The sequence below is a fragment of the Emys orbicularis genome, chromosome 13, assembly GCF_028017835.1.
Source record: "Emys orbicularis isolate rEmyOrb1 chromosome 13, rEmyOrb1.hap1, whole genome shotgun sequence".
NCBI lineage: Eukaryota > Metazoa > Chordata > Testudines > Emydidae > Emys > Emys orbicularis.
The window spans coordinates 15,254,493-15,282,104 of record NC_088695.1 but is presented as its reverse complement, the minus strand read 5'-3'; the positions used below and the strand labels follow the sequence as shown (position 1 = coordinate 15,282,104).

Genomic DNA, 27,612 nt, shown 5'->3' with positions numbered 1-27,612 from the left:
CCTCTAGAGGCAACAGTTTCCCTCTCACAAGCAGAGAGTCTGAGAGCGGAAAAGAAAGTTTTAATAAAAAGGGGGAAAGTAACCCGGCATTAACTTGGGAAAACGCTGCAAGCAGGATTCATAACATAAAATCATGAGCAAAACACCCAACCCAAAGCACGTTGGGCAGTGTCCTTGTGCCTCAGGTTCTTAAGTCCAGCAACCAAAAGTTCCTTTAGCGTGCCCCTCTCTTCACCACAACCCACTCACAGTTATTGTCCTTGGTCAGTAAAGACCCAGAGTTCAGAAATGCATCTGCGTGAGTTCACCTCCCACCTGGGGGAGTTGGGGAGAAAAAAGCACCTTGCTCGCTCCGCTGCCCAGGTTCTTGCCCTGACATCTGCTGCTTCACCGGCCACTCCCTGTACCCTCTGGAGTGGTTTTAGGGCCCACAACTTAACACAGCTCTCTGTGATTTCAGCTGTTAGTGGGCAAGCCCAACTACTAGTGTAGGCTGGACAGTCTCTGGCATCAGAGACACTGCTGCAAAACAGGTCTAATGCTTAGAGCTGGTAATTAGTGATTTCAATTCTGTTGTTTTGCAACAAGACTTTCAAGTGAGTCTTACTAAACTCTATTATTAAACAGTGGAGAAAAGAAGGCCACACCACAAACTACCTGTCCCCGCCCTCTCTCAATTCCACTCAGCTTTGGCACCCCTGTCTTCTGCTTACCGAATGCAGTTTAGCTGAGGGTGAGTCCCTCCATCGGGGTATGCCAAGAACAGTTCTGCTACCCTTGATCCCCGCATAAGGATACACAACTCTTTATTACCCCTGCTCCTATAACAAAGTGACTTGTGATCCAAAACCACGAAAAGTCATTATTTGGGCAAAGCATTTCCATCGTACATAGGCAGAATGGGCATGTCTATGCAAACAAGGTCAGTTCCTGAAGTCTTCTTCCCCAGTTCATCACTAGAGGTCAGGGGAGAATTCATGCAGACCTTGCTTACAATTATAAAAGGGAAAAAAATCCCACAGTGGAAAATACTTCACATAATAATGAAACTCTAGGTGATTGCCTGTTAATAAGAATAATAAATAATATTAAGCCTATATCTGCTGCCACCTACTGGACATTTCAGAAAATAGCTGCCCATTTCTCCTGCTTTGAATGTGCTGCCCTCTAGTGGACACCTTTTGGAGCTTCTCTGACCTTTCCTTTGCACATTACAGGACTTAGCCAGTATATTTCAGAATTGCATAAATACGACGGACCTTTCCTCATTTCTTTCAATCTGCTGCCGCTAGGGTCGATTACACAGCATGACAGTCTATTGCTCTGTTCTTACCCTCTGCTCTCTTCTGGAGTTAACTACAGTGGATGTTGTAGCTGCCTTTTTCCATCCTTGATGCTCTTGTGTCCCCGTTGGTCATTGTTCCACCATGGTACACTTTTCCTATCTTTAGGTAGTATTGGTAACCTAGGACTATCTAAGCTGTCTGTCTCTGATTCCCTTATTAATACAGCTTCAGAATTCCTCAATATCTTCACTTCTACATTGCTCACTCACATTCCTCACTTTGGTGTCTAAAGATATTTCCCGTTCATTACATAGCATAGAGGTCTATTGATCCACAAAATTCTTTCCTCACCATTTACACTGATGCCATCTAATCTGTATGATACAGCTTTACCTCTGTCCACTTCCCTTTGCTTGTCATTTGGCAACATCACTTCTCCTTTCATGACTTCCACTTTGGCTGCTATCCACTAGGCAGCACCGCCGCACCTTTCCCATATCTCTACCCTCTAGTGACTCTAGAGAGCATAATCACATCTTTCCTCATTTCTTACCTACTGCTAGGTGTGCGCTGTTCCAAGTTAGAGACACTGGGAACAAAACTGTACAACAGCATGATTGCAACATTAGTGGCTACAAAAGCACATACAATAGCAGTGGCTCTCAAAGGTTTAGCTGGGGTTTCCCATCCATCCAGTGCATTTCTGTTGCTGTGGGGTCTGTTTCCATTGGAAATGTATAGATTGAACCTGTATTAGAGCAAGCCTGAGACTGTACAGAGCTGAGACAACACAACACACACACACACGCAGCTGAAAAACATTTGATGACAGAAGCTACCGTGACAGAATCCCAGTGACTCTTGAAGCTGAGATTCTCAGAGGCATCTAAGAGATTTAAGCATCCAACGCCCATTTCAAAGGGAATTGGGTGCCTAATTCTGTTAGGTCCCTTGGAAAATGGTTTCTGAAGGGCTCAAGTCCTACCATTCTCACTGGTGCCCAGCTCCCCTGCCCCTGGCCAAGCCCTGACGTGTTCCCAGTGATTGAGCCAGCACTGCCATTTTGATATCACAGGAGTTCTGCCCATTGGTAAGTTGTAGCCGCTTCCTCTCGCCATAGGTTGCCTCACGCCCAGAGGGGAGGGCCCTCCATGGAGCAGAGTTGTCTAAGGCACCCGGGCTGTCTGCTATGACTGCATGTCCCGAGAGGCTAGTTCTCAGGACACAGTGTCCAATCAGTTTTAGGGACACTCATTGTAACAGGTCCCCTCCCTTTGAAATGTTCTGTGTAGCTGGCAGCAGCAAAGTAGCTTCTGCCCTGCAGGGTCACATGCCGAATCCCTCCTCAGTGCCCATTTGACAGACGTAACCCCAGGAATGGCCTCAGTTCTACATGTGCCCTGGCAAACCCCCAGCTGGGTCTGGACAGTCCCATTATTCCTGGCTTGTGAGTCTACCTCTTTGTTTGCCCAACCTCCCTGCCTCCAAGGGCCCTGTGAGCCTGGGGCTGTTGCTTTGCTGGAGCTGGTCACAGCCAGGTTTAGCTCGGATAAGAGCTATAAAGCTATTCCTGGTGAAGTGTCTAAAGGTCACTGCTTGGGCCTGGCTGTTCACATCCGGCCTGTGTGAGTGTAATGAAGGTGGTTAGTTTGCAGGGGGGTATGGTGGGGATGGAATTAGGCACAATTTCAGAGGTAGCAGATTTCCCAGGCTTATGTCCCCACATAGGCTACAGCAGAAATTAGTATTTTTATTGTCCAACCATTTATTTTGATAAAAAATGGCTTTTTTAGAAATTAAAAAAAATGGTTAAAATTGTCTCCACTCTTCCTGGTGCCCAGTTGAAAGCTCCATGATGGGAGCATGGTTTTGGCCACCTCCCTCACTGGTCCTTCCACTTAGATGGACAACCCTGAGTGCTGATATTTTCAATGGGAGTTTTCAACTTAATTTTAATGGGGCTGTGTGACAGGACCCCCGGGGTACAACCTGGAGCTGTGGAACTGCTGTGCCCCCTTATCTCCCCAGACTGGGCTGTTTCTCATGATGCTTTAATAGTGAGAAGCAGCAATATCCACCTCCCTCCCCCAGTTAATGTTATCACTCGATCACCAGCATATACAGACACACTCAACTGAGTTGCATGAATGCTTTCCAAGCCACTCATGAACTATACTGAGGGAGACACCAGCAAATCCCCCCAGCCTTGCACCCCAAGGAATGTATCATCTTAAACTGCTTAAGACCATCTCTTGAACAATGCAAGCTCATTAATTAGTTCGCCACTTCATCAAAGGATAGTGGACATGCACCAGCCCTTGTAATCTGAGCAGATTCCCCAAGCAATGTAGACAAACTCACTGGTTAAGATTAAACATTAAAATAAGTTTATTAACTATGGAAAGATAGTTACCTAACACATATAATCACTTAAAATCTATCTCTGACCTTTATGCCTAAGAAAAAAAATACAAACGCATTCTAAATCCTAAACTTTATCAGACTCAGTAAGATCTGAATCAAACAGCTTTTCGCACCCCACTGGATGTTGCAGGAAGATTACAGTTCTTAATAAACAGGGTGAATCCCCTTCTCAGCCCAACCTCCCCAGTTCAAAGTCTTTGTCTTCCCAGTGTTCTTGTTGTCTCCAGAATAGGTGGGGGAGGAGAGAGGTGGTTTCATGATGCCGCTGTCCCTTATTTTATACTCTCAATTCATGTCCCTGGAAAAATACTGGCCCAGACATGTCCTGGTGGGCCTTGCTGAGTCACAGAGTTCAGCAATTCCCATTGTGTGGTGCTTGCACAACTGTCTCTTACAGAATTGTGAATTTCTTGTTTACAATACCCTTGCTGGTCAATGGTTGGTGATATTTGTTTAACACCAGCGTGGGTATGGGTCAGCTCCTATGTTGTCACTGGAGAACTAACAGTGGGCGACTCCCAAACTCCCAAAATATTTTGGTAACAACCATATAACAAAATCTGATAATGATGTATACAATAATGATATAGATATTTTGACAGAAGAATGAGTTTCAGGAGATCATGACCTTACATATGATACCTTACAAGGCATGTTTTTTATGAAATATCACAACCATATATATACAAAAGATGAATATGGGAGTTACAGGGGGCTACTTTGAGCTACAGTGCATCACAGGCTCATTGCTTCAATCACACAGGCAGCTTGAAAAATCTCAGGCTATTTTATTATCTCAGAGACTCTGCAAGTTTTTGTGAAAGCCGCATTTACTGACTGCTTTGCTTAAGGCTTCCTTGACCTCTCTGTTTCTCAGGCTGTAGATGAGGGGGTTTACCAGGGGAGTTAGGACCGTGAAGCAAAGAGAGAGCACTTTCTTCAGATCTCTGAGTGTATCACCTTTCGGTAGCATGTAGAAAATCATTATGGTGCCATAGAAAATTGTCACTACAGTGAGGTGAGAGGAGCAGGTGGAAAAGGCCTTTTGTCTCCCGGTGGTGGAAGGGATTCTCATGATGCTGGCAAGGATAAACACATAGGACATCAGGGTTAGTAGGAATGGAGGCAGGGTGAATAAACAGGCTATTATCAAATCCACCAATATGCTAAGGTGTGTGTCACTGCAGGAGAGTTCCATCAATGGGATGGGATCACAATAGAAATGGTCAATTTCATTCGGACCACAGAATGTTAACTGTGATAGGAATAAGACAAAGATTGTAGTAGCCAAACAACCATTTAACCATGACCCAGCAGCCAACTGGAGGCAAAACCTGTTATTCATAAGAGTTGAATAGTGCAGGGGTTTACATATCGCTAAATACCGATCATAAGACATCACTGCTAGGAGACAGCATTCCATACCAGCCAGAGCACAAAAGAAATACAGTTGTGAGAGGCAGCCAATGAATGAGATGGTTTTGTCCCCAGTCAGGAGACTGACCAGCATCCTGGGCAGGAGGGTGGAGGTGTAGCAGGTCTCCAAGCAGGACAAGTTCCCCAGGAAGAGGTACATGGGGGTGTGAAGGTGCTGATCAGCCACAATTAGTGCAGTGATGAGCATGTTCCCAGCCACGGTTGCCATGTAGATCACTAGGAACATCAGGAAGAGTAGAATTTGCAGGTCAGGGAGATCGCCGAATCCCAGGAGGATAAATTCTGTGACAGCCGTTTGGTTTCTCTGGTTTCTGTCTGCCATGGGTTGAGTCTAGGAACAATAAAGCAAACTGTGCAATTGAATTGGAAGAAGAGAGCTGAAAGGTAATCAAATGTTGTGAATTAATTCCATAAATATTCAGAAACTCCCTCCCTATCCTGGCTACCAGCTGAAATTTTAAGGCTAAACATAGACTTCAGTCAAAGTGTAAGAAGTCTCCGTTCGACAACAGATCTTTTGTGTCCATGTAGACAACCCTCTGCCATATCAGAGCAGTGACTAATATAACAGTCCATTTTTCTGAAGTACTGATATGCAGATCAGACTCTTTATCTACTATCGTATCCCATCTAGTAACATACAGAACTTTAACAATGATGCTTAAATGCAGTACTTCACATCTGGCAATTGCCAGAATCATGCCATGACTTAGGAGTCAAAATCAACAAATACATCAACTAAAATGTTGAACCGATCTTCTCTTAGAATTAATGGAAATTAATCTAACAATGTTTCCTGTATATTCAGCATTTCAGTGCCCTGAAGGAGAAAGAATAATTTCTCCGCCCTCCTCACAAGAGATCAGTTTATGCCATAAATTTATGAAGTGGAATAAATTCTCCCTTAGTTCCTGTGGTGGTGATGGCGACGTGGTGAGGGACTGACAATGCCTTTTCTCTTTCCCGACATTGACTACGTAGCAGTAAAAAAATACAGCTCTTTAGAGGATGGCTCTGAGGAAGAAGTAAAGCCAGGCTGATGTGCAACCCTAACCGGGGAGTGACCCTCTGCACTCCATAATGAGTGTGGGATGATAATAGAGAAAAACACTGGTGTGTGTGTGTGTGTGTGTGTGTGTGTGTAAGATGCTGTCCCTGAACTCAGTGTCTAGAACCACTCTGGCCTGTGTGATCTGGGATAGTAAGATGCTAGCACCACTCCGCACCCCATTGCGGCACACACTTACCCAGATCCCCAGCTGGTGTAAATCAAGGTATCTTCCTTTGTGTCAGTGGAGCAGATCCCCAACTGAGGACCTGTCACAAGACATGGATCTCATGCTCCATCTCTGTGAAATGGTGCTATGAATCCTGACTGGCACTGCTGTGGGAAGGTGAGGATAAAACTACTTATATTCATCGGAAGAAGAGCTCTATGTAGCTGAAAAGCTTCTCTTGTTCACCAACAGAAGCTGGTCCACTAAAAGATATTACCTTGCCTGCCTCGTCCCTCTAATATTCACAAAGCACATTCATGCCCCTGTTTGGCAGTGGTATAGAAATACAGACAGGAAGATGGTGCTCACCTGTAACCACAGCACAGCCCAAGCTTGAAGCGATGAGCTCCTATTTCTCATGTCTTGGCTGCCAGGATTCAGGATCCTCAGCTGAGTTTCTTGTCTCTCTTCTTTCTGCAGAAACTGGATTTTCTCAGTGAAGAGACCTGCAATTACCTGAAGGAATGAGCAGGTACATTTGATCTACCTTTGGAAAATGAGCTTCCCCTTCAATTTAAAAAGTGTAAATGCTGCCTCATATTTATATTCAGTCTTCAAACTTTTTTATAAGGTCCTGCTTCAACCTTTCTCCGACTTGGTTCATTTTGTGTCTCCAAAGCTTTGTAGCTAACAATGCCCAATGGGACTTGTACAGTGTGCCTTGTATAATTGCATCTTTTTCGAAGACTAATTATCCATTGTGGAAAATATTTGAGATTGTGATTAAACAGCAGCTTACATTTTTGGGAGATGCCTGTCCAAGATGATGGCCTCTTATAATATTCTTGCAGCACCCCATTATTAATATTAACTATATGCTGGCATCTAGTGGGCATTTCTGAAAATAGCTGCCCATATATAATCCTTACAACATGCTGCCACCGAATGGCCATTTAACTTTCTGCCCCACCCCCTCCACACACATGATAGAGAAAGGAGGTGATCTGGAAGCCTACTTTCGCTGTCTCCAACTCAAGGAATATTTTTAACACACCACTGAACAGCACACTGACCCACAGAAACTCTCCTACCAAGACTACAAGAAGAAGAATTCTGCATGGACTCCTCCTGACGGTCGTAATGACAAACTGGACTTCTACATAGAGTGCTTCCGCAGATGTGCACAGGCTGAAATTGTGAACAAACAGCATCACTTACCTCATAACCTCAGCCGTACAGAACACAAGGCCATCCACAGCCTCAGAAACAACTCTGACATTATAATCAAAGGGGCTGACAAAGGAGGTGCTGTAGTCATCATGAACAGGTCGGATTATGAACAGGAGGCTGCCAGGCAACTCTCCAACACCGCATTCTACAGGCCACTATGCTCTGATCCCACTGAGGAGTATCAAAGAAACGGCACCATCTACTCAACAAACTCCCTGCTACAGCATGGGAACAAATCTACACAGACACACCCCTAGAGCCCCGACCAGGAGTATTCTATCTGCTACCCAAGATCCATAAACCTGGAAACCCTGTACACCCCATCATCTCAGGCATTGGCACTCTTACAGCAGGATTTTCTCGCTATTTGGACTCTTTCCTCAGACCCTACGCTACCAGCACTCCTAGCTATCTTCGAGACACCACCGACTTCCTGAGAAAACTACAATGCATTGGTGATCTTCCTGAAAACACCATCCTGGCCACCATGGATGTACAAGCTGTCAGGAACAGTATCCCTGATAGGCCCACAGCACACCTGGTGGCTGAGCTTCATAACTTTGTCCTCACCCACAACCATTTCAGATTTGGGGACAACTTATACCTTCAAGTCAGTGGCACTGCTATGGGTACCCACATGGCCGCACAGTATGCCAACAATTTGATGGCTGACTTAAAACAACGCTTCCTCAGCTTTTGTCCCCTAGCGCCCCTCCTCTACTTGTTCTACATTGATGACATCTTCATCATCTGGACCGACGGGAAGGAGGCCCTTGAAGAATTCCACCTGGATTTCAACAATTTCCACCCCACCATCAACCTCAGCCTGGACCAGTCCACACAAGAGATCCACTTCCTGGACACTACTGTACAAATAAGTGATAGTCACATAAACACCATCCTATACCGGAAACCTACTTACTGCTATACTTACCTACATGCAGCTTTCATCCACGACACATCACACGATCCATTGTCTACAGCCAAGTCCTAAGTTACAATCATATTTGCGCCAATCCCTCAGACAGAGACAAACACCTACAAGTTCTTAAAACTACAATACCCACCTGGGGAAGTGGGAAACAGATTTTCAGAATGAGATGAGTACCCAGAAGATACCTACCACAAGACAGGCTCAACAAGGAAAATAAGAGAACACCACTGGCCACCACGGACAGCCCCAGCTAAAACCTCTCCAGCACATCATCAACCATCTTCAACCTATCCTGGAAACCCGATCCCTCACTCTCACAGATCTTGGGAGACACGCCAGTCCTCGCTTAAAGACAGCCCCCCAACCTGAAGCAAATACTCACCAGCAACTATACACCACACCACAGGAACACCAACCCGGGAACCAATCCCTGTAGCAAACCTCGTTGCCTACTCTGTCTCCATATCTACTCTAGTGACATCTTCTTAGGACCCAATCACATGATGAGCCAAACCCTCAGGGGCTCATTAACCTCCACATCTACTAATGTAATATATGCCATTACGTGCCAGCAATGCCCCTCTGCCATGTACATTGGCCAAACAGCTCAGTCTCTACATAAAAGAATAAATGGTTACAGATCAGACATCAGGAATGGTAACATACAAAAACCAGTAGGGGAACACTTCAATCTTCCTGGATATTCAATAAGAGATTTAAAAGTAGCCATCCTGCAACAAAAAAACTTCAAAAACAGACTTCAAAGAGAAATTGCAGAGCTACAAATCATTTGCAAACTTAACAGCATTAATTTGGGCTTGAACAGGGACTGGGAGTGGCTGGCTCACTACAAAAGCAATGTTCCCTCTCTGGGTATTGACACCTCCTCATCAATTATTGGGAGTGGACCACATCCACCCAGATTGAATTGGCCTTGTCAAGACTGGTTCTCCACTTGTAAGGTAACTCCCTTCTCTTCATGTGCCAGTATATTCATGCTTGTATCTATAAATTTCACTCAATGCATCTGAAGAAGTGGTTTTTTACCCACAAAAGCTTATGTCCAAATAAATCTGTTAGTTTTTAAGGTGGCACTGGACTCCTCATTGTTTTTGTGGATACAGACGAACACGGCTACCCCTCTGACATTTAACAGTATAACTTTCCCATTATTGTGTTGGTTACTGAAATCTGTTGTCACTAGTCAATATTTCTGACACCCCCTCCCATTCCCTCTACTCTGCTGCCATCTACTGGTCATTTCCCAGCACGACAGTCGGATTATTAATGGATTAATGGAATATTCTATTGCTGCCTCTTTCCAGTTCTTGACTCATGTCACCTGCTGGCCATTATTTAGAAAACTGCCCACTTCTGACTCTGGAACATCTGCTACTATCCATAGTTCATTACATACACAGAGGTCCTTATCTCTTCAGGGTCCTTTCCTCACCACTTATACAGCGTTATACAGCTTCACCTCCCTTTTCTCGTCCTTCGGGTGGTCATTTGGCAACATAATTTCTCCTTTCTTGCCATTCCGCTTTGGCTGCTATCCGTTGGCCATTGGTCAGCAGGGCTGCAACTTTCCCATTCCTCTGCCCTCTAGTGACCCTAGAGAGCATAATCACATCTTTCTTCATTTCTTACCTACTGCTAGGTGTGCGCCCCTCCAAATTATAGCCACTGAGAACCAAATTGTACAACAGCATGTTTGCAACATTAGTGGCTACAACAGCACCTACAACAACAGCAGCAGCCCTCAAAGGTTCAGCAGGGGTGTCCAATCATTCTGTTTCCAATGGAAATGCATAGATTGAACCTACTGAAATAGAATCCCAGCGGCTCTTCAGGCTGAGATTCTCAGAGGCGTCTAAGGGTGTTAAATTCCCAACTCCCATTTCACAGGGATTTGGGTGTGTAACTCCATTAGGGCCCTTGGAAAATCCTTCCCGCAGTGCTGAAGTCCTTCTGTTCTCACCGGTGTCCACCTCCCCTGCCTCTGGCCAAGCCCTGACATGCTCCCAGTGACTGAGCCAGCACTGCCATTTTGGCATCAGAAGAGTTCTGCCCATTGGTAGGTGGTAGCCGCTTCATCTCACCATAGGTTGCCTCACGCCCCAAGGGGAGGGCCCTGCGTGAAGCGGAGCTGTCTAAGGCACTTAGGAATGGCTAGGCATCGTGCGCTGCGAATTACCCCTCTTGTGACGGGCACTTGTTGCAGTCAGTTCTGGGAATGCTCAACGTAACAAGTCCCCTCCCTTTGAACTGCTCTGTGCCGTTGGCAGCAGCAGAGCAGCTTCTGCCCTGCAGGAGCACATGCAAAGTCCCTCCTCGGTGCCCGTTTGACAGACCCGACACCAGGAATAGCCTCAGTTCTACATGTGCCCTGGCAACCCCCCAGCTGGGTCTGGACAATCCGAGTGGCCCTGGCTTGTGAGTCTACCTCTTTGTTTGCCCAACCTCACAGCTTCCAATGGCCTGGTGAGCCTGCTGCTGGTGCTTTGCCGGAGCTGGTCACAGCCAGGATTGCCCAGGTAAGAGCTATAAAGCTGCTCCTGGTGAAGTGTCCAGAGGTCACTGCTGGGGCCTGGCTGTTTGCATCCAGTATGTGTGAGCACAGTGAAGATGGTGGATTTGCAGATGCATATGATGGCAATAAGCACAATTTCAGGGGTGGCAGATTTCCCAGGCTTGCGTCCCCATCTCTGCTGTACCAGAGTTAGTATTTTTGTTGTCCATAACATTTATTTTGATCAGAAATGGCTTTTTTATGGAAATAAAAAATTGGTTAATTTCGTCTCCACTCCATCTGGTGCCCAGTTAGAAAGTCTATGATGAGACAATGTTTATGGCCACCTCCCTCCCTGGTTAGATGGACAACACTGACCTGAACTCTGTTTGGATTCTCCATTTTGTCCTTAGGGACATAAGAAACAACTTGTAGCTACAAACATGACAAAGTCATCCTGTCACGGGATCCACAGGTCCGGTGTTCTTGAACGGCTCTGGAAGAGACCCTGGGAGGACCCCTTCAGTGTGTCAGCCCCCTTAGGGTCATATTCTCACTAGGGTATACCTCTTGGCTTCACCGCCTCCTGGTACCCAACTTTGGAGCCTTCAGCACCCCTGCTTCTCACTATGAGCTCCCCTCAGCAAGTCCACCCTTGCACAACCAAATGGAGCAATGCACCCCCAAATTCCTCGCTCTGGAATGACTCTCAGCAGTGTTGTAAAAGCAGGTAGGGGGAGGTTATTAGATGTCTGGAACACAGCATAGAAAGTCCTTAGTTAATGTAGAGAACAGAAACTTACAGCGTAGTCCATTTGGGTCAGTCCCCACCCTCCTTTAGTCCCTGTCCAGAAGCTTCTCCCCTGCCTCCAGAAACCCACGCTTAAGAACCCCACCTGGCCCCTTCCCAGTCCTTTGTCCTCCACCTGCTGACACCCGGCTGGCTGCCTAGGGCGGCTAGGCCATCCATGATTGTTTGTTGCTAGGTGCCAAATATCCAGGCAACTGTAGTGGCCAATGTCTTCTGAGACTCTCCATGGGCATGGGGCCTAGGCCCCAGGCAGCTAGGCATCGGTCACGCCTGTGTCTCTTTGTCTCTGCAAAGAGTAAACAGCCCTTCCCCCTGTCACACTCTGTACCTTAGGGGAGCACCCTGTAAACCCCATATTCATCAATGGTATATAATAGTGATACTTCATGTAAAGCATGCCATGAAAGGTATCATGGAAAAGGTTATGATCAGCTGAAAACCACTGTTCTACCGAATTATGTGTCGCATGAGTGCATATGAAATTATAAGACTGTGCTGTATGATTATCATTGAAATATGCATGCTGTAAGTTTGGGTGTAGCCCAGAAACCAACTCACAGAGAGCGACAAAGGATATGGTTAGCGACCAGGCAGGCATTGATGATCATTGGAATCTATTGTCTGGCAAGGCAGGGATGAACCCAATGACTCACCTGTCAAAAGACCACACCAGGGAATTACTCAACCCTGTGAGTCAGCAATGTCGTTCCTTCCCCCCCTCCCCCCCCCCCAGCCAGACATGCTTGGACTTGTCTTCCAGAGCACATAGCTAATATATAAAATGGAACACAGGGGCACCAAAGTTTGTCCTTTCTCCTCCCACACTTAGACTGAAGGCAATGGGAATGCTGGAGCTGGGGAGACCGGTCCCAGTCTAGGAAGGAAGTCTATGTAAGAAAGACTGTCCCCAACCTGCAATAGCAGTAGGGTGAAAAAAACTGCTTAAACTAGATATTGTCTAAGTCTAACCAGGTTGAGCATCTAGACCAGGGCTGGCCAACCTGTGGCTCCAGAGCCACATGCGGCTCTTCAGAAGTTAATAGGTGGCGCCTTGTATACACACGGACTCTGGGGCTGCAGCTACAGGTGCCAACTTTCCAATTGCCAGGGGGTGATCACTGCTCAACCCCTGGCTCTGCCACAGGCCCTGACCCCACTCCACCCCTTCCCACCCCCTCCCCTGAGCCTGCTGTGCCCTCGCTCCTCCCCTCCCCCTGCCCCGAGCCTCCTGCACGCCATGAAACAGCTGATCAGGAGGTGCGGGGACAGAGGGGGAGGCACTGATTGGTGGGGCTGTCGGTGCGCGGGAGGCACTGGGAGCGTGATGGGGGAGAGAGCAGATGGGGAGTTGCTGATGTATTACTGTGGCTGTTTGGCAATATACATTTGTAAATTCTGGCTCCTTCTCAAGCTCAGGTTGGCCATCCCGATCTAGACTGCATGCTTATCTTTTATTTTCTTTTGGTAACTTATCTGAACTTTTTGCCTATCACTTATAACCTCTTAAAATCTTTTGTGGTCAATAAACTTTCTTTTATGTTCGTCTGAAGTGTTTGGTAAATCTGCTCAGGTAACAAGGGCTGTGCATGTCCACTTTCCCTTGAAGTAAGTGGTGAATCAATTAATAAATTTGAATTGTTCAAGAAAGGATCTTGAACAGTGCAGGACAGTATATTCCTGAGGTACAAGACTGGGAGCTGGGTGGATCTGGTTGGTGCCTTTCTTTGTAAGATTTCATGAGTGACTCTGGGAGCACTCAGACAAGCTACGTGCATGTGGGGCTTCACATGCTGCTGGATTGAGTGATAACAGCACCTGGAAGGGTTTGCTGCTTGTCACTAGCACAGCATTGTGAAAGACACCCCAGGCCAGTGAGTTCAGGGGCACAGCAGTCCTACAGTTCCAGATCATCCCCCCACCTAGTTAAATATTCAACACATAGCGGAAACTGAGGCACACAACATATTCATACAAAACATTATGAAAAATTTCCCACTTCGTCACATCTCTTCCCCCTTCGAGACTGAACCGAGTGGGGTCACTTCAGCCAGTTACCTGGGAAAATTCAGGTACCCCTTTCCATGAGAAAGCATCTGCCATAAGATTTGCACTCCCATTAACATGAATCACTTCCATATCATAATCCTGGAGGATCAGACTCCATCTCAAAAACATGGCATTAGCCCCTTTCATTTGATGCAGCCATGTCAGGGGAGAGTGGTCAATATACACAGTAAAGTGCCCCCCAAATATATATGGCTGCAACTTTATAAGAGCCCACACCATGGCCAGGCTTTCCTTCTCTATGATGGCCTAGTTCTGCTCCTGGGGAACCATTTCTTGCTCAGGTAAACAATTGGGTGTCTCTCCCTTTGAGCATCAGATTGCATCAGCACCGCACAGCCCTGTGTCTGAGGCATCTGGGAACACCAGGAAGGAATTACCAAAACCAGGCCCTGGCTTAGAGCCTCCTTCAGGGCAGGGACAGTGCTCTGTCCGGACCACTTTGTCTGGCTTGCCATTCCTACATCGTTCAGTGATGGGGGCTGCCAAGGTGATAAAATGGGGTACAAACCTCCGGTAGTGCCTCGCCATCCTAATAACGGCCTGTGCCTGTTTCTTGATTTGGGGAATGGGCCAATCTCTGATCGCCTCCACCTTGGCAGGCTCTTTCCTTATGTGGCCGCTCCCCACCTTGTGGCCCAGGGACGACACTTCAGCCTTCCCCACTTTACACTTTTCAACCTTTACAGTCAGTCCTGCCTCCTAGAGGTGACCTAGCACCCTCTTCACCTGGGACATGTGTTCCTCTGAGATCTGGCTAAAGACACAGATGTCATCAATGAACGACAGGGCAAAGTTCTCCATCCCCTCAGCAATTGGTCCACTAGGTGGTATGGAATGTGGCAGCCTTGAGGCTGAAAGGTAGGACCAGGAACTCAAAGAGCCCTATTGGGGTGGTGAAGGCAGATTTCAGCCTGGTGTTTGGGTTCAAAGGCACCTGCCAATAGCCGTTGGTGAGATCCACAGTAGTGAGGTAACATCCCTCCCTAACTTGTCCAGGATCTCATCAGGCCTAGGCATGGGGTAGGCATCGGACACAGTGATGGAATTAAGCTTCCGACAGTTTACACAGAATCTGAATGATCCATCCTTCGTGGGCACCAGCACCACGGGTGAGGCCCATGGGCTGGCGGACGGCTGGATTGCCCCTAAGGCCAGCATGTCTCTGATTTTTCTCTCCCAGTTCCTGGACTGTTTTCCCAGTGACTCTGAATGGGGAACACTGGATGGGAGGGTTGCCTTCCATCTCCACCCAGTGGACAGCCAGGTTAGCGAACCCAGGCCTGCTGGGGAACAGTGTCTGGTGAGAATGCAGCACCATTCTGATCTGTGCCTGCTGGGCAGGGGTTAGCTGGTCAGAGAGGGGAATTGATTCCAGTGGGAGCCTGGCTCCTGTCTCAGGTAAGAGATCCAACAGGGATTCTCCCCCCTTCTCCTCCCCCTGCCCATATATGGCCAGCACCCAACCTCTCCCTATCAAAGTATGGCTCCATCATGTTGCCATGGTACCCTCGGTGGCTGTGAGCCCGGTTGGGCAGCTCCACCACATAGCTCACCTCATTCCACTGCTTGATGACCTCAAAGGGCCCGTCCCAGGCAACCTGGAGATTCTTATTCTTCTGCACGGAGATGAGAACCATCCCCTGGTCCCGAGTACCATAGGAGCAGGCACGCAGTGAGCAGTCGCACCTGACCTCCTGTTTCCCTTGGGACTGGGCTAGGTACTCCCTGGACAAACCCATGAGCTCAGTGAGCCTTTCCCAAAAAGACAGCACATATTCCACCACCGAGTCCCCATCAGAAGAGCCCTTCCCCTCCCATTCATCCCTCAAGTCCCAGGGTCCCCTCATCCTTCTCCCACACAGCAACTGGAAAGGGGAAAACCCTGTGGATTTCTGAGGCATTTCTCTATATGTGAACAGCAGGTGGGGTAAATACTTGTCCCAGTCCTGTGGATGTTGGTCCATAAAAGTCCTCAGCTTCTTCTTCAGGGTCCCATTAAACCGTTCCGCCAGCCCGTTGGACTGAGGGTGATATACAGAGGCCCTGGTGTGCTGAACCCCACATTTCTCCCACAAGCACCAGAGCAGGGCTGACATGAAATTGGATCCCTGGTCTATAAGGACCTCTCTGGGGAACCCCACCGTGCTGAAAATGGTAAGCAGCGCATCTGCCATGGTGTCTGCCATGCTGGAGGACAGATGCACACCTTGGGGTAGCGGGTAGTGAAATCTACCACCACCAGTATGTATTTCTTCCCTGACTGGGTCTCCTTGCTGATGGGCCCCACTATGTCCACAGCCACCTTGTGAAAAGGTTGCTCTCTGATGGGCAAGGGCCACAAGGCTGCTTTACACTTAAACTGGGGCAACAATTTGGAATCTAGGGGCATGTCTACACTACAAAATTAGGTCGATTTTATAGAAGTCGATCTTTAGTAACCAATTTTATACAGTTGATCGTGCATGTCCCCAATAAGCACATTAGGTCAGTGGAGTGCGTCCTCAATACCGTGGCTAGAAATCGACTCACGGAGTGGTGCACTGTGGGTAGCTATCCCACAGTCCCTGCTGCCCATTGGAATTCTGGGTTAAGCTCCCAGTGCCTGATGGGGCAAAAACATTGTCGCGCGTGGTTTGGGGTACATGTCTCCCCTCCCCTCCCTCCTTGAAAGCAATGGCAAACAATCTTTTTGCGCCTTTTTTCCTGTGTTATCCATGAAGTCTCCATAGCATGGCAAGCATGGAGCCCACTCAGATGAACACTGCTTTTATGAGCATTGCAAACACCTCATGCATTTTTCTGCAATATGTGCAGAGCCTAGCTAGGAAGATTGTGAGGAGGACATGAACACAGAGGCTCTTGAAAGCATGGTATGTGGCAATTGGAATATCATGGCAGTATTGGGGCATGTTGATACAGTGGAACGCCGATTCTGGGCCTGGCAAACAAGCACAGACTGGTGGGACCGCATAGTGGTATGGGATGATTCCCCATGGCTGCGAAACTTTCGCATGTGTAAGGCCACTTTCATGGAACTTTGTGAGTTGCTTTCCCCTACCCTGAAGTGTAGGAATACCAAGATGAGACCTGCCCTGACAGTTGAGAAGTGAGTGGCAATAACCATGTGGAAGCCTGCAATGCCTGACTGCTACTGGGCAGTTGGGAATCAATTCCGAGTGGGCAAATCTATCGTGGGGGCTGCTGTAATCCAAGCAGCCAGGGCAATCAATACCCTTCTGCTAAGAAGGGTAGTGACTCTGGGAAATGTGCGGGTCATAATGGATGGCTTTGCTGCAATGGGGTTCCCTAACTGTGGTGGGGCTATAGACAGAACGCATATCCCTATCTTGGCACCAGACCTCCTTGCCAAAGAGTACATAAACCTCAAGGGATATTTCTCAACGGTGTTGCAAGCACTAGTGGATCACAAGGGCCGTTTCAACATGATGCTCGCATCTTTTGGAACTCCTGGCTGTTTGGAAAGCTTCAAGAAGAGACTTTCTTCACAGACCATAAAATTACCATTTTGGATGTTGAAATGCCAATAGTTATCCTTGGGGACCCAGCCTACCCCTTGCTCCCATGGCTCATGAAGTCCTACGCAGGCAGCCTGGACAGCAGCAAGGAACAGTTGAACTATAGGCTGAGCAAGTGCAGAATGTTGGTAGAATGTGCCTTTGGGCATTTAAAAGGGCGCGGACACAGTTTGCTGAATAGGTTAGACCTCAGCAAAAGCAATATTCCCGTTGTTATTGCTGCTTGCTGTGTGCTCCATAATATCTGTGAGAGTAAGGGGGAGACGTTTATGGCGGGGTGGGAGGTTGAGGTAAATCGCCGGGCGGCCAATTTTGAACAGGCAGACACGAAGGCAATTAAAAGAGCACACCGAGGCAAGCTACACATCAGAGAGGCTTTGAAAAACAGTTTCATGACTGACCAGGCTACAGTGTGACAGTTGCTTGTTTTTGCCCTTGATGGAAACCCACCCCCTTTGGTGAATGTACCTCCTTGTAAGCCAATCCCCCTCCCGTCCTTCGACCACAGCTGGCACAGGAAATAAAGACCCTATTGTTCTGAATCCATTCATTCTTTATTTATTAAAAAAATGAGATCACTGACAACACTGACTAGTAAAAGGAAGCTTGGGTGTACAAAGGGTTTGATAATGGGGAGGGGTGGGGGAGGAGGGAAGGACAAGGCCACCTTGCTTATTGTAGCCACACTAAAAATCAAAGCTGTTTGAATGACAGCCTTCTGTTGCTTGTGCCATCCCCTGGAGTCAAGTGGTAGGTAGGGTGACGAGACAGCAACTGAGAAAAATTGGGATGGGGGGGGGTAATCTGAGCATATATAAGAAAAAAATACCCCAAAATTGGGACTGTCCCTATAAAATCGGGACATCTGGTCACCCCTCCACATTCTTGGGCATCTGAGTGAGGAGGATATGGAATTCGGCAAGGAGGGAAGGCGGTTACACAGTGGATGGAGCAGGGATCTGTACTCATTTCCTTTCTTGAAGCTCCACCAGACGCCTCATCATGTCTGTTTGCTCCCCCATTAGCCTCAGCATTGCCTCCTGCATGTTCCGATCTGGCTCGCTATATGCCTCTACCACCGACTGCCTCCATGCATACAGATGTGCCCTATCAGTGTGAGAGGACTGCATGAACTTTGAAAACATGTCATCGCGAGTGTGTTTTTTTTGCCTTCTAATCTGCGATAACCTCAGGGACGGAGTTGCAGGGGAGGGGGGAAAAGGGAGAATAGTCTTTTAAGAAGATACATTTCCGAGAACAAAAGGGAGACTCTTTCACAGTGAATCAAGCAATTCACAGCAGACAGCATGTGCTTTAGGTACAAGGTCGCATTTTGCCTTTTATATTGAGCGCCTGCCTGTATGGTGAGACATCACACACAGCTCGGCAACAGAATTCGTTTTGGAGGCAGCCATGGTAAGCCAAAGTGTACGTGGGGTTGGTTTCTTCCGTGTTCATAACATATGGGAATGGTTTCAAACTGCAGCGCCCTCCTTTCCCATAGCAACCAATGCCGGTTGGGTTTGCCATTTAAAAGGAGGGGTCACGGTTGCCATTTAAAAGAAGGGACTGCATTTTTGGGGTGGATGTGAAGCACACCCCTTCCTCTCCCTCCCCTCCATGGCTATTTTCCCGGTTGATCCCTTTTAGCCAAACGCAAACAGCCCAGCATGCCTGGGGTCTAATGTGTTGGGGCTCACCAATCAGAGGGGATTAATGTTCCCTTACAAAACATCCCCCATTTCAACCATGAATCATATCACTCTCCTGAGGCTGACACAGAAAGATAAAGACCGAATGTCATGCTAGGAGTCTACTACAGGCCACCTAACCAGGTGGAAGAGGTGGATGAGGCTTTTTTTAAACAACTAACAAAATCATCCAAAGCCAAAGATTTGGTGGTGATGGGGGACTTCAACTATCCGGATATATGTTGGGAAAATAAGACAGTGGGGCACAGACTATCCAACAAATTCTTGGACTGCATTGCAGACAACTTTTTATTTCAGAAGGTTGAAAAAGCTACTAGGGGGGGAAGCTGTTCTAGACTTGATTTTAACAAATAGGGAGGAACTCGTTGAGAATTTGAAAGTAGAAGGCAGCTTGGGTGAAAGTGATCATGAAATCATAGAGTTTGCAATTCTAAGGAAGGGTAGAAGGGAGAACAGCAAAATAGAGACAATGGATTTCAGGAAGGCGGATTTTGGTAAGCTCAGAGAGCTGATAGGTAAGGTCCCATGGGAATCAAGACTGAGGGGAAAAACAACTGAGGAGAGTTGGCAGTTTTTCAAAGGGACACTATTAAGGGCCCAAAAGCAAGCTATTCCGCCAGTTAGGAAAGATAGAAAATGTGGCAAAAGACCACCTTGGCTTAACCACGAGATCTTGCATGATCTAAAAAATAAAAAGGAGTCATACAAAAAATGGAAACTAGGACAGATTACAAAGGATGAATATAGGCAAACAACACAGGAATGCAGGGGCAAGATTAGAAAGGCAAAGGCACAAAATGAGCTCAAACTAGCTACGGGAATAAAGGGGAACAAGAAGACTTTTTATCAATACATTAGAAGCAAGAGGAAGACCAAAGACAGGGTAGGCCCACTGCTTAGTGAAGAGGGAGAAACAGTAACAGGAAACTTGGAAATGGCGGAGATGCTTAATGACTTCTTTGTTTCGGTCTTCACCGAGAAGTCTGAAGGAATGACTAACATAGTGAATGCTAATGGGAAGGGGGTAGGTTTAGCAGATAAAATAAAAAAAGAACAAGTTAAAAATCACTTAGAAAAGTTAGATGCCTGCAAATCACCAGGGCCTGATGAAATGCATCCTAGAATACTCAAGGAGCTAATAGAGGAGGTATCTGAGCCTCTAGCTATTATCTTTGGAAAATCATGGGAGACGGGAAAGATTCCAGAAGACTGGAAAAGGGCAAATATAGTGCCCATCTATAAAAAGGGAAATAAAAACAACCCAGGAAACTACAGACCAGTTACTTTAACTTCTGTGCCAGGGAAGATAATGGAGCAAGTAATTAAGGAAATCATCTGCAAACACTTGGAAGGTGGTAAGGTGATAGGGAACAGCCAGCATGGATTTGTAAAGAACAAATCATGTCAAACCAATCTGATAGCTTTCTTCGATAGGATAACGAGTCTTGTGGATAAGGGAGAAGCTGTGGATGTGGTATACCTAGACTTTAGTAAGGCATTTGATACGGTCTCGCATGATATTCTTATCGACAAACTAGGCAAATACAATTTAGATGGGGCTACTATAAGGTGGGTGCATAACTGGCTGGATAACCGTACTCAGAGAGTTGTTATTAATGGTTCCCAATCCTGCTGGAAAGGCATAACGAGTGGGGTTCCGCAGGGGTCTGTTTTGGGACCGGCTCTGTTCAATATCTTCATTAACGACTTAGATATTGGCATAGAAAGTACGCTTATTAAGTTTGCGGATGATACCAAACTGGGAGGGATTGCAACTGCTTTGGAGGACAGGGTCATAATTCAAAATGATCTGGACAAATTGGAGAAATGGTCTGAGTTAAACAGGATGAAGTTTAACAAAGACAAATGCAAAGTGCTCCACTTAGGAAGAAAAAATCAGTTTCACACATACAGAATGGGAAGAGACTGTCTAGGAAGGAGTACGGCAGAAAGGGATCTAGGGGTTATAGTGGACCACAAGCTAAATATGAGTCAACAGTGTGATGCTGTTGCAAAAAAAGCAAACATGATTCTGGGATGTATTAACAGGTGTGCTGTGAGCAAGACACGAGAAGTCATTCTTCCGCTCTACTCTGCTCTGGTTAGGCCTCAGCTGGAGTATTGTGTCCAGTTTTGGGCACCGCATTTCAAGAAAGATGTGGAGAAATTGGAAAGGGTCCAGAGAAGAGCAACAAGAATGATTAAAGGTCTTGAGAACATGACCTATGAAGGAAGACTGAAAGAATTGGGTTTGTTTAGTTTGGAAAAGAGAAGACTGAGAGGGGACATGATAGCAGTTTTCAGGTATCTAAAAGGGTGTCATAAGGAGGAGGGAGAAAACTTGTTCACCTTAGCCTCTAAGGATAGAACAAGAAGCAATGGGCTTAAACTGCAGCAAGGGAGGTCTAGGTTGGACATTAGGAAAAAGTTCCTAACTGTCAGGGTGGTTAAACACTGGAATAAATTGCCTAGGGAGGTTGTGGAATCTCCATCTCTGGAGATATTTAAGAGTAGGTTAGATAAATGTCTATCAGGGATGGTCTAGACAGTATTTGGTCCTGCCATACGGGCAGGGGCCTGGACTCGATGACCTCTCGAGGTCCCTTCCAGTCCTAGAATCCTAGAATCTATGAATGTTGCATGAATGTGATCAAAACCCAGGACCATCCATTGCCATGGCTTTGTGCTGCAATGATTCCAGACTACTTGCTACTGGCTTGGCGTGGTAAAGTGTCCTATCGTGGAGGACGAAATAAGGCAGCCCTCCCCAGAAACCTTCTTCAAAGGCTTTCAGAGTACCTCCAGGAGAGCTTCATGGAGATGTCCCTGGAGGATTCCCACTCCATCCCCAGACACATTAACAGACTTTTCCATTAGCTGTATGTACTGGCCGGGAATGCATCCCAATTGTTCAGGGCAAATCAAACATTAAACAGAATTGCTTTTAACCCCTGTAGTGTCGTGACAAATGTGCACTCACCAGAGGTGCCTTCTCTGCCTTCAGGGTCCGGGAACAATAGGCCCTGGGAGTGTATTGGCTCCAGGCTAAGGAAAAGGTCCTGGCTGCCGGGCAGAACGGATTCTCTGCTTGCCTGCTGCGCATTCTCCTCCTCCTTCTCCTCTTCCTCATCCACAAAATCCTCCTCCATGTTGTGTGAGGTTGACACCTTGCAGGTGTCCACGGAGAGTGTTGGGGTACTGGTAGGGTCCCCCCCTAGAATGGCATGCAGCTGATCATTGGTATCCATGTAGACCAGCCTCTGCCATATCACAGCAATGACTACTATAACAGCCCATTTCTCTGGTAAGCAAGAACTGATATGACAGATCAGACCCTTTCCTTATCTACTATCATATCCCATCTAGTGACATACTGAAGTTTAACAATGATGCTTAAATGCAGCATCCACTTCTGGCAAGGGCCAGAATCATGCCATGTCTTAGGAGTCAAAATGAATAAATACATCAACTAAAAACTTGGTCTGAGATTTTTCAATGCAGTCTAGTGTCCTTAGGCACGGATCTTGTGTTAAATATGTAGCAGTATTAAACTACAGCTTCTTTTGTCGACGTTGGGTCCCCGGAGGCGGTGAAGCCAAGAGGCCTACCCTAGAGAATTAAAAGTTACAGCATATCCCATCTGGGTCAGTCCCAGAGCCCAGAGCCCTCTGACCCCCCATGTAGTCCCAGTCCAGAAGCTTCTCCCTGCCTTCAACATCGCACACTTCAGAACTCCCCCTGGCCCCTCCCCAGTCCTTTGTCCTCCAGCTGGTTACACCCAGCTGGATTCCTGTGGAGGTTGATCCATCTATGGTCATTTGTTGCTAGGTGCCAAATGTCCGGGCAATTGAAGTGGCCATTGTCTTCTGGGAATCTCCATGGGCATGGGCACCCAGGTCCCAGGCAGCTGGGCGTCAGTCATGCCTGTGTCTCTGAGATTCTGCAAAGAGTAAACAGCCCTTTCCCCCACCTAATTAAATATGCACCACATAGGGGAAACTGAGGCACACACCATATTCATATGAAACATTATGAAAAATTCCCACTTCGTCGCACACCCATTGTGTTTTATTTGTAATAGACTGGCTGAATTTGATTACAAGACTTTATTATCTAACATAGAGAAACAACGAACAGGGGATATACACAGGGATTTACTTTGATGGGTAGTGGATGTCAGCATTCATCCGTGTATTTTCAGACACTGTGCTCCCTTCTCACATAGGGTGATCTGCCAACACCATGGAGAAAAATACCATAATACAGCCCGTATCAGTGCTGAACATGAGAGAGTGACAGAGCCGTCCACAGTGACACTTTCCTATAAGTTGTGTTACATGGACACAGCGGGGGACCACAAAAGCTGTCTCAGTAACTCTATACAGATCATCTCCAATTCTTTTTCACTTTAGTGCTGAGATGTTTTCAATGGGACTTTTCAACTTAATTTTGCTTAAATCACCCAGGCAGCTTTGAAAACCTCAGGCTAAGATATTATCTCAGAGTCTCTGCATGTTTTTTTGGTGAAAGCTACATTTACTGACTGCTTTGCTCAATGCTTCCTTGACCTCTCTGTTTCTCAGGCTGTAGATGAGGGGGTTTGCCAGGGGAGTCAGGACAGTGTAGCAAAGAGAGAACACTTTGTTCAGGTCTCTCAGTGTATCGTGTTTCGGCAGCTTGTACACAATCATTATTGTTCCATAGAAAATTGTCACCACAATGAGGTGAGAGGAGTAGGTGGAAAATGCCTTCTGTCTCCCGGTGGTGGAAGGGAGTCTCAGGATGGTGGCGATGACACACACATAGGATGTCAGGGTTAGTAGGAATGGAGGCAGAGTGAATACACAGGCTAGAATGAAATCTAGCAATATGATCAGGTGTGTGTCACTGCCGGGGAGTTTTATCAATGGGATGGATTCACAATAGAAATGGTCAATTTCATTCAGGGCACAGAATATTAATGGTGACATGAATAATATAAAGATGGCAGTAGCAAAACAACCATTTAACCATGATCCAGCAGCCAACTGGAGGCAAAACCTATTATTCATAAGAGTTGAATAGTGCAGGGTTTTACATATCGCTAAATACCGATCATAAGACATTGGCATGTACAGAATGCTATCTCCTAGCAGCAGAGAATCAAAGAAATACAGTTGTGAGAAGCAGCCACTAAATGAGATGGTTTTGTCACTAGTCAGGAGACTGGCCAGCATCCTGGGTAGGATGGTGGAGGTGTAGCAGGTCTCCAAGCAGGACAAGTGCCCCAGGAAGAAGTACATGGGGGAGTGAAGCTGCTGATCAGCCACAACTAGTGCAATGATGAGGATGTTCCCAGCCACGACTGTGATGTAGATCACTAGGAACATCAGGAAGAGAAGAATTTGCAGGTCAGGGAGATCCCCAAATCCCAGGAGGATGAATTCTGTGATGGCAGTTTGATTTCTCCTGTCTGTGTCTGCCATGGGTTGAGTCTAGGAATGGAAATCCCTTTTCTGTTTTGGATGAGAATTCCCTGTGTTAACTATGTAGCAGTATTAAACTACAGCTTCTTTTGTCGGTGGGTGTTAGGAGGGTTGCAAATCTTCCTAGTTTTGCCCCTTAGCTGTATAGTGACTCATCACTCCTGAATGGTTGTGGGCTGATAAAACAGGAATGAGAACGGGACTGGTGAAGAAAGATGCCCCTGAACTCAGAGTCTAGAAACAATCTGGAATGTGCTACTCTGTGATCTGTGCTACCTTGTGATCCACCCCATAGGGACTCAGTCCTGTGTTCCATAAGGACTAACATGTCCCGCTGATGAACCTCAATGTTATCTACACTCTAAAGGCCTTCTCAGGTCGGGGGGTGGGTAGGGGTGAGGTGCTCAGAGAAGAGTGGCAAGAATGATTTAGATAGGAAAAACTACAATCTTAAGAGAGATTGCAAAGATCAGGATTGTTACCTTAGAAAGGAGAGGGACAAAAGGGGACATGATAAATAATGATCTGGAGAAGGCAGAATGTGGAACTTCTGTTTTCCCTGCCTCTTACTGCAAGAATAAGGGGGACATACAATGAAATTAAAAGGTGGGAAACTTAAAATCTAATAAATGAAATACTTGTTCACACAGCGTGTAGTTAAAGTGTGGCACTCACTGTGATGCTGGCAGACCAGGTGCCAGCTCCTGCCAAGGTCTCCATATCTCAGTGAGATACTGACAGATACACAGCTGCAATCAGAGAGAAGCCTTTATTACCTTTTGAAACCTCAGACTGAGACTCATTCACGGGTCTGTCTTCTTGCTTTAATCTTGTAAATAACTCTCATTTCCTTTTCCTATTTAAGAAATCTTCATATAGTTCACTACCGCATTGGCTACAAGCGTCGTCTTTGGTGTGGGACCTAAAGCACAATTGACCTGGGGGAAGTTGGGAGTAACCTGAATATTGCTGTGATTCTTGGCGTAAGGGGCCGTGTACCACAGATACGGTCACCTGTGTGGCAGGACAGACTGGCGGAGCCAAGGGGACTATCGGTGACTGTCAGGGATGTTAAACTGCCTAAGGAGTTTGCACTCGGTTCAGTTGGTTGGTGAAATCTAAGTTTAGACCTGACAACCAATGAAGGGTTTGTGCCCTGGTTTGTAACTGTCAGCCCTGAGTTTGGCACTCACACTCTTGCATCTCCATTGGGAGCATCACACTCACTGCCACAGGAAGTCATTGATATGAAGGATTTAATTGGATTCCAGAAGAGATTGATATCAATATCCAGATATCAATATCCAGAGTTATCATAATTAATGGCAACAACAGTTTTGGAATGGATATTAAGCCTCATGTTTGGGGGATTAAGCCAATCTCTAACTATTGTAGTCCAACATGACACATGTTGGGGGAGATCATCCCAGAACTGCTACTGCAGTGTTCTGACATTTTCCTCTAAAACATCTAGTACTAACGACTCTCGGAGAACGATACAGGACAAGATGGCCCTTGGGTCTGATCTAATCTGGCAGTTCTTATATTATTACATTCTCCTAAAGTGATACAGAGAAACCCCAAATTCCAATTAGTTCAAGAAGCTACACTTTTTATACTTCAGTCTCTGATAGGCTGTTACCTGAAAAAAAGTTGACCTGGCATAAATAACTTTGTAACACTTTTTGGTGAAGATCGATACAAGAAATCATTTGAGAGGAAGTTGTCGAACTAGGGGATCTGGACATTAATTCTAATAGGAAATTAGGACACCCAATTCCTAGGTGGTTTTGCAAATCTCAATCTTAGCCCTTCTGCAATGTCTATATCTTGTTTATTCCCTGATGTTTCAGTGGACCCTTGGATTCTCTTGCAACCTGCTTGACTCAGATATAGTGAAACAGTTTTTGTCATTTACTTTTAACTAAGACCATTTGTTCTTCAAATTCCCTCTTATGCTCCTAATTTCATTCTTAAACTTTACCCACCTCACATGCCATTTGAATGTTCCTTTCTATCAGCTTAACTTAGTTTTGATTTCCATTATTCTATTCCAGGCTTCACCCTAGTTATCCTGAACCAGATCGCCAGCTGGTATCAATCAGCCGTAGCTTCCCTGGAGTCAATGGGCCAGATCCCCAGGTGAGGACCTTTCACAAGACATGTATCTCAATTTCCCCATTGTTAAATGGTGCTATTAACACCGACTGGCACTGCTGTGGGAAGGTGAGTCTAAAACTGCTAATATTAGAGAGACAAGATGGGTGAGGTGATATCTTTTCTTAGACCAACTTCTGCTGGTGAGAGAGACAAGCTTTCGAGTTGAGCTCTGTGTGGCTCGAAAGCTTGTCTCTCTCACCAGCAGAAGTTGGTCTAATAAAATATATCACCTCACCCATCTTGTCTCTCTAATATTGTGGGACCAACACGGCTACAATAACACTGCATACAATATTCACAAAGCATTTTCATGCCCCTGTTTGGAAGGTGGTATAGAAACGCAGTCAGGAAGAGAGTGCTCACCTGTAACCACATGATGGCTCAAGCGTCAAGCAATGAGCTCTTATTTCTCAGGGTTTGGCAGTTAGGACTCGGTTTCCACCGCTAAGGTTTTTGGGTCTCATCATTCAATAGAAACTGGATCTTCTAAGCAATGACACCTGCATCTACCTGAATGGACGAGCAGCTGCTGCGATCTGTCTTAGAGCATGCTCCGCCCCCTCTATTTACGAAGTGCAGAGTCCTCATATTTGTATCCTTCTCCATGGAAGGCTGCATCTCCCTTAATTCCACCTCTGAAGGGGCTTAGCCTGGGGAGTTAGCACTGTGTTTTCTGTGCAGACAGTGCAAACAACTGTCCTGATGCAACCAACCTCCCACGCCCAGAGGAATCGCCTTTCTGCTACCAGCTGTATGAGCTCATTGCGCTGCATGGCTGAAATATAATGCAGCATCCACGGAATGCCTGGCCATACAGAGAC

The 27,612-nt window shown here is 46.4% G+C and overlaps 1 protein-coding gene across 1 annotated transcript; it reads right to left on the bottom strand.

Moving 5' to 3' along the window:
• Window positions 1-4,506: 4,506 nt before the first annotated feature.
• Window positions 4,507-5,469, bottom strand: LOC135888445 (olfactory receptor 10A3-like). Its single transcript, XM_065416254.1, has one exon. The coding sequence runs from the start codon at window positions 5,467-5,469 to the stop codon at window positions 4,507-4,509; it is 963 nt and encodes a 320-aa protein (XP_065272326.1).
• Between the last annotated feature and the right edge of the window lie 22,143 nt (window positions 5,470-27,612).

Coding starts and splice junctions, on each gene's coding strand:
- LOC135888445 (XM_065416254.1), bottom strand. CDS start 5,469: ATGGCAGACAGAAACCAGAGAAACCAAACGGCTGTCACAGAATTTATC.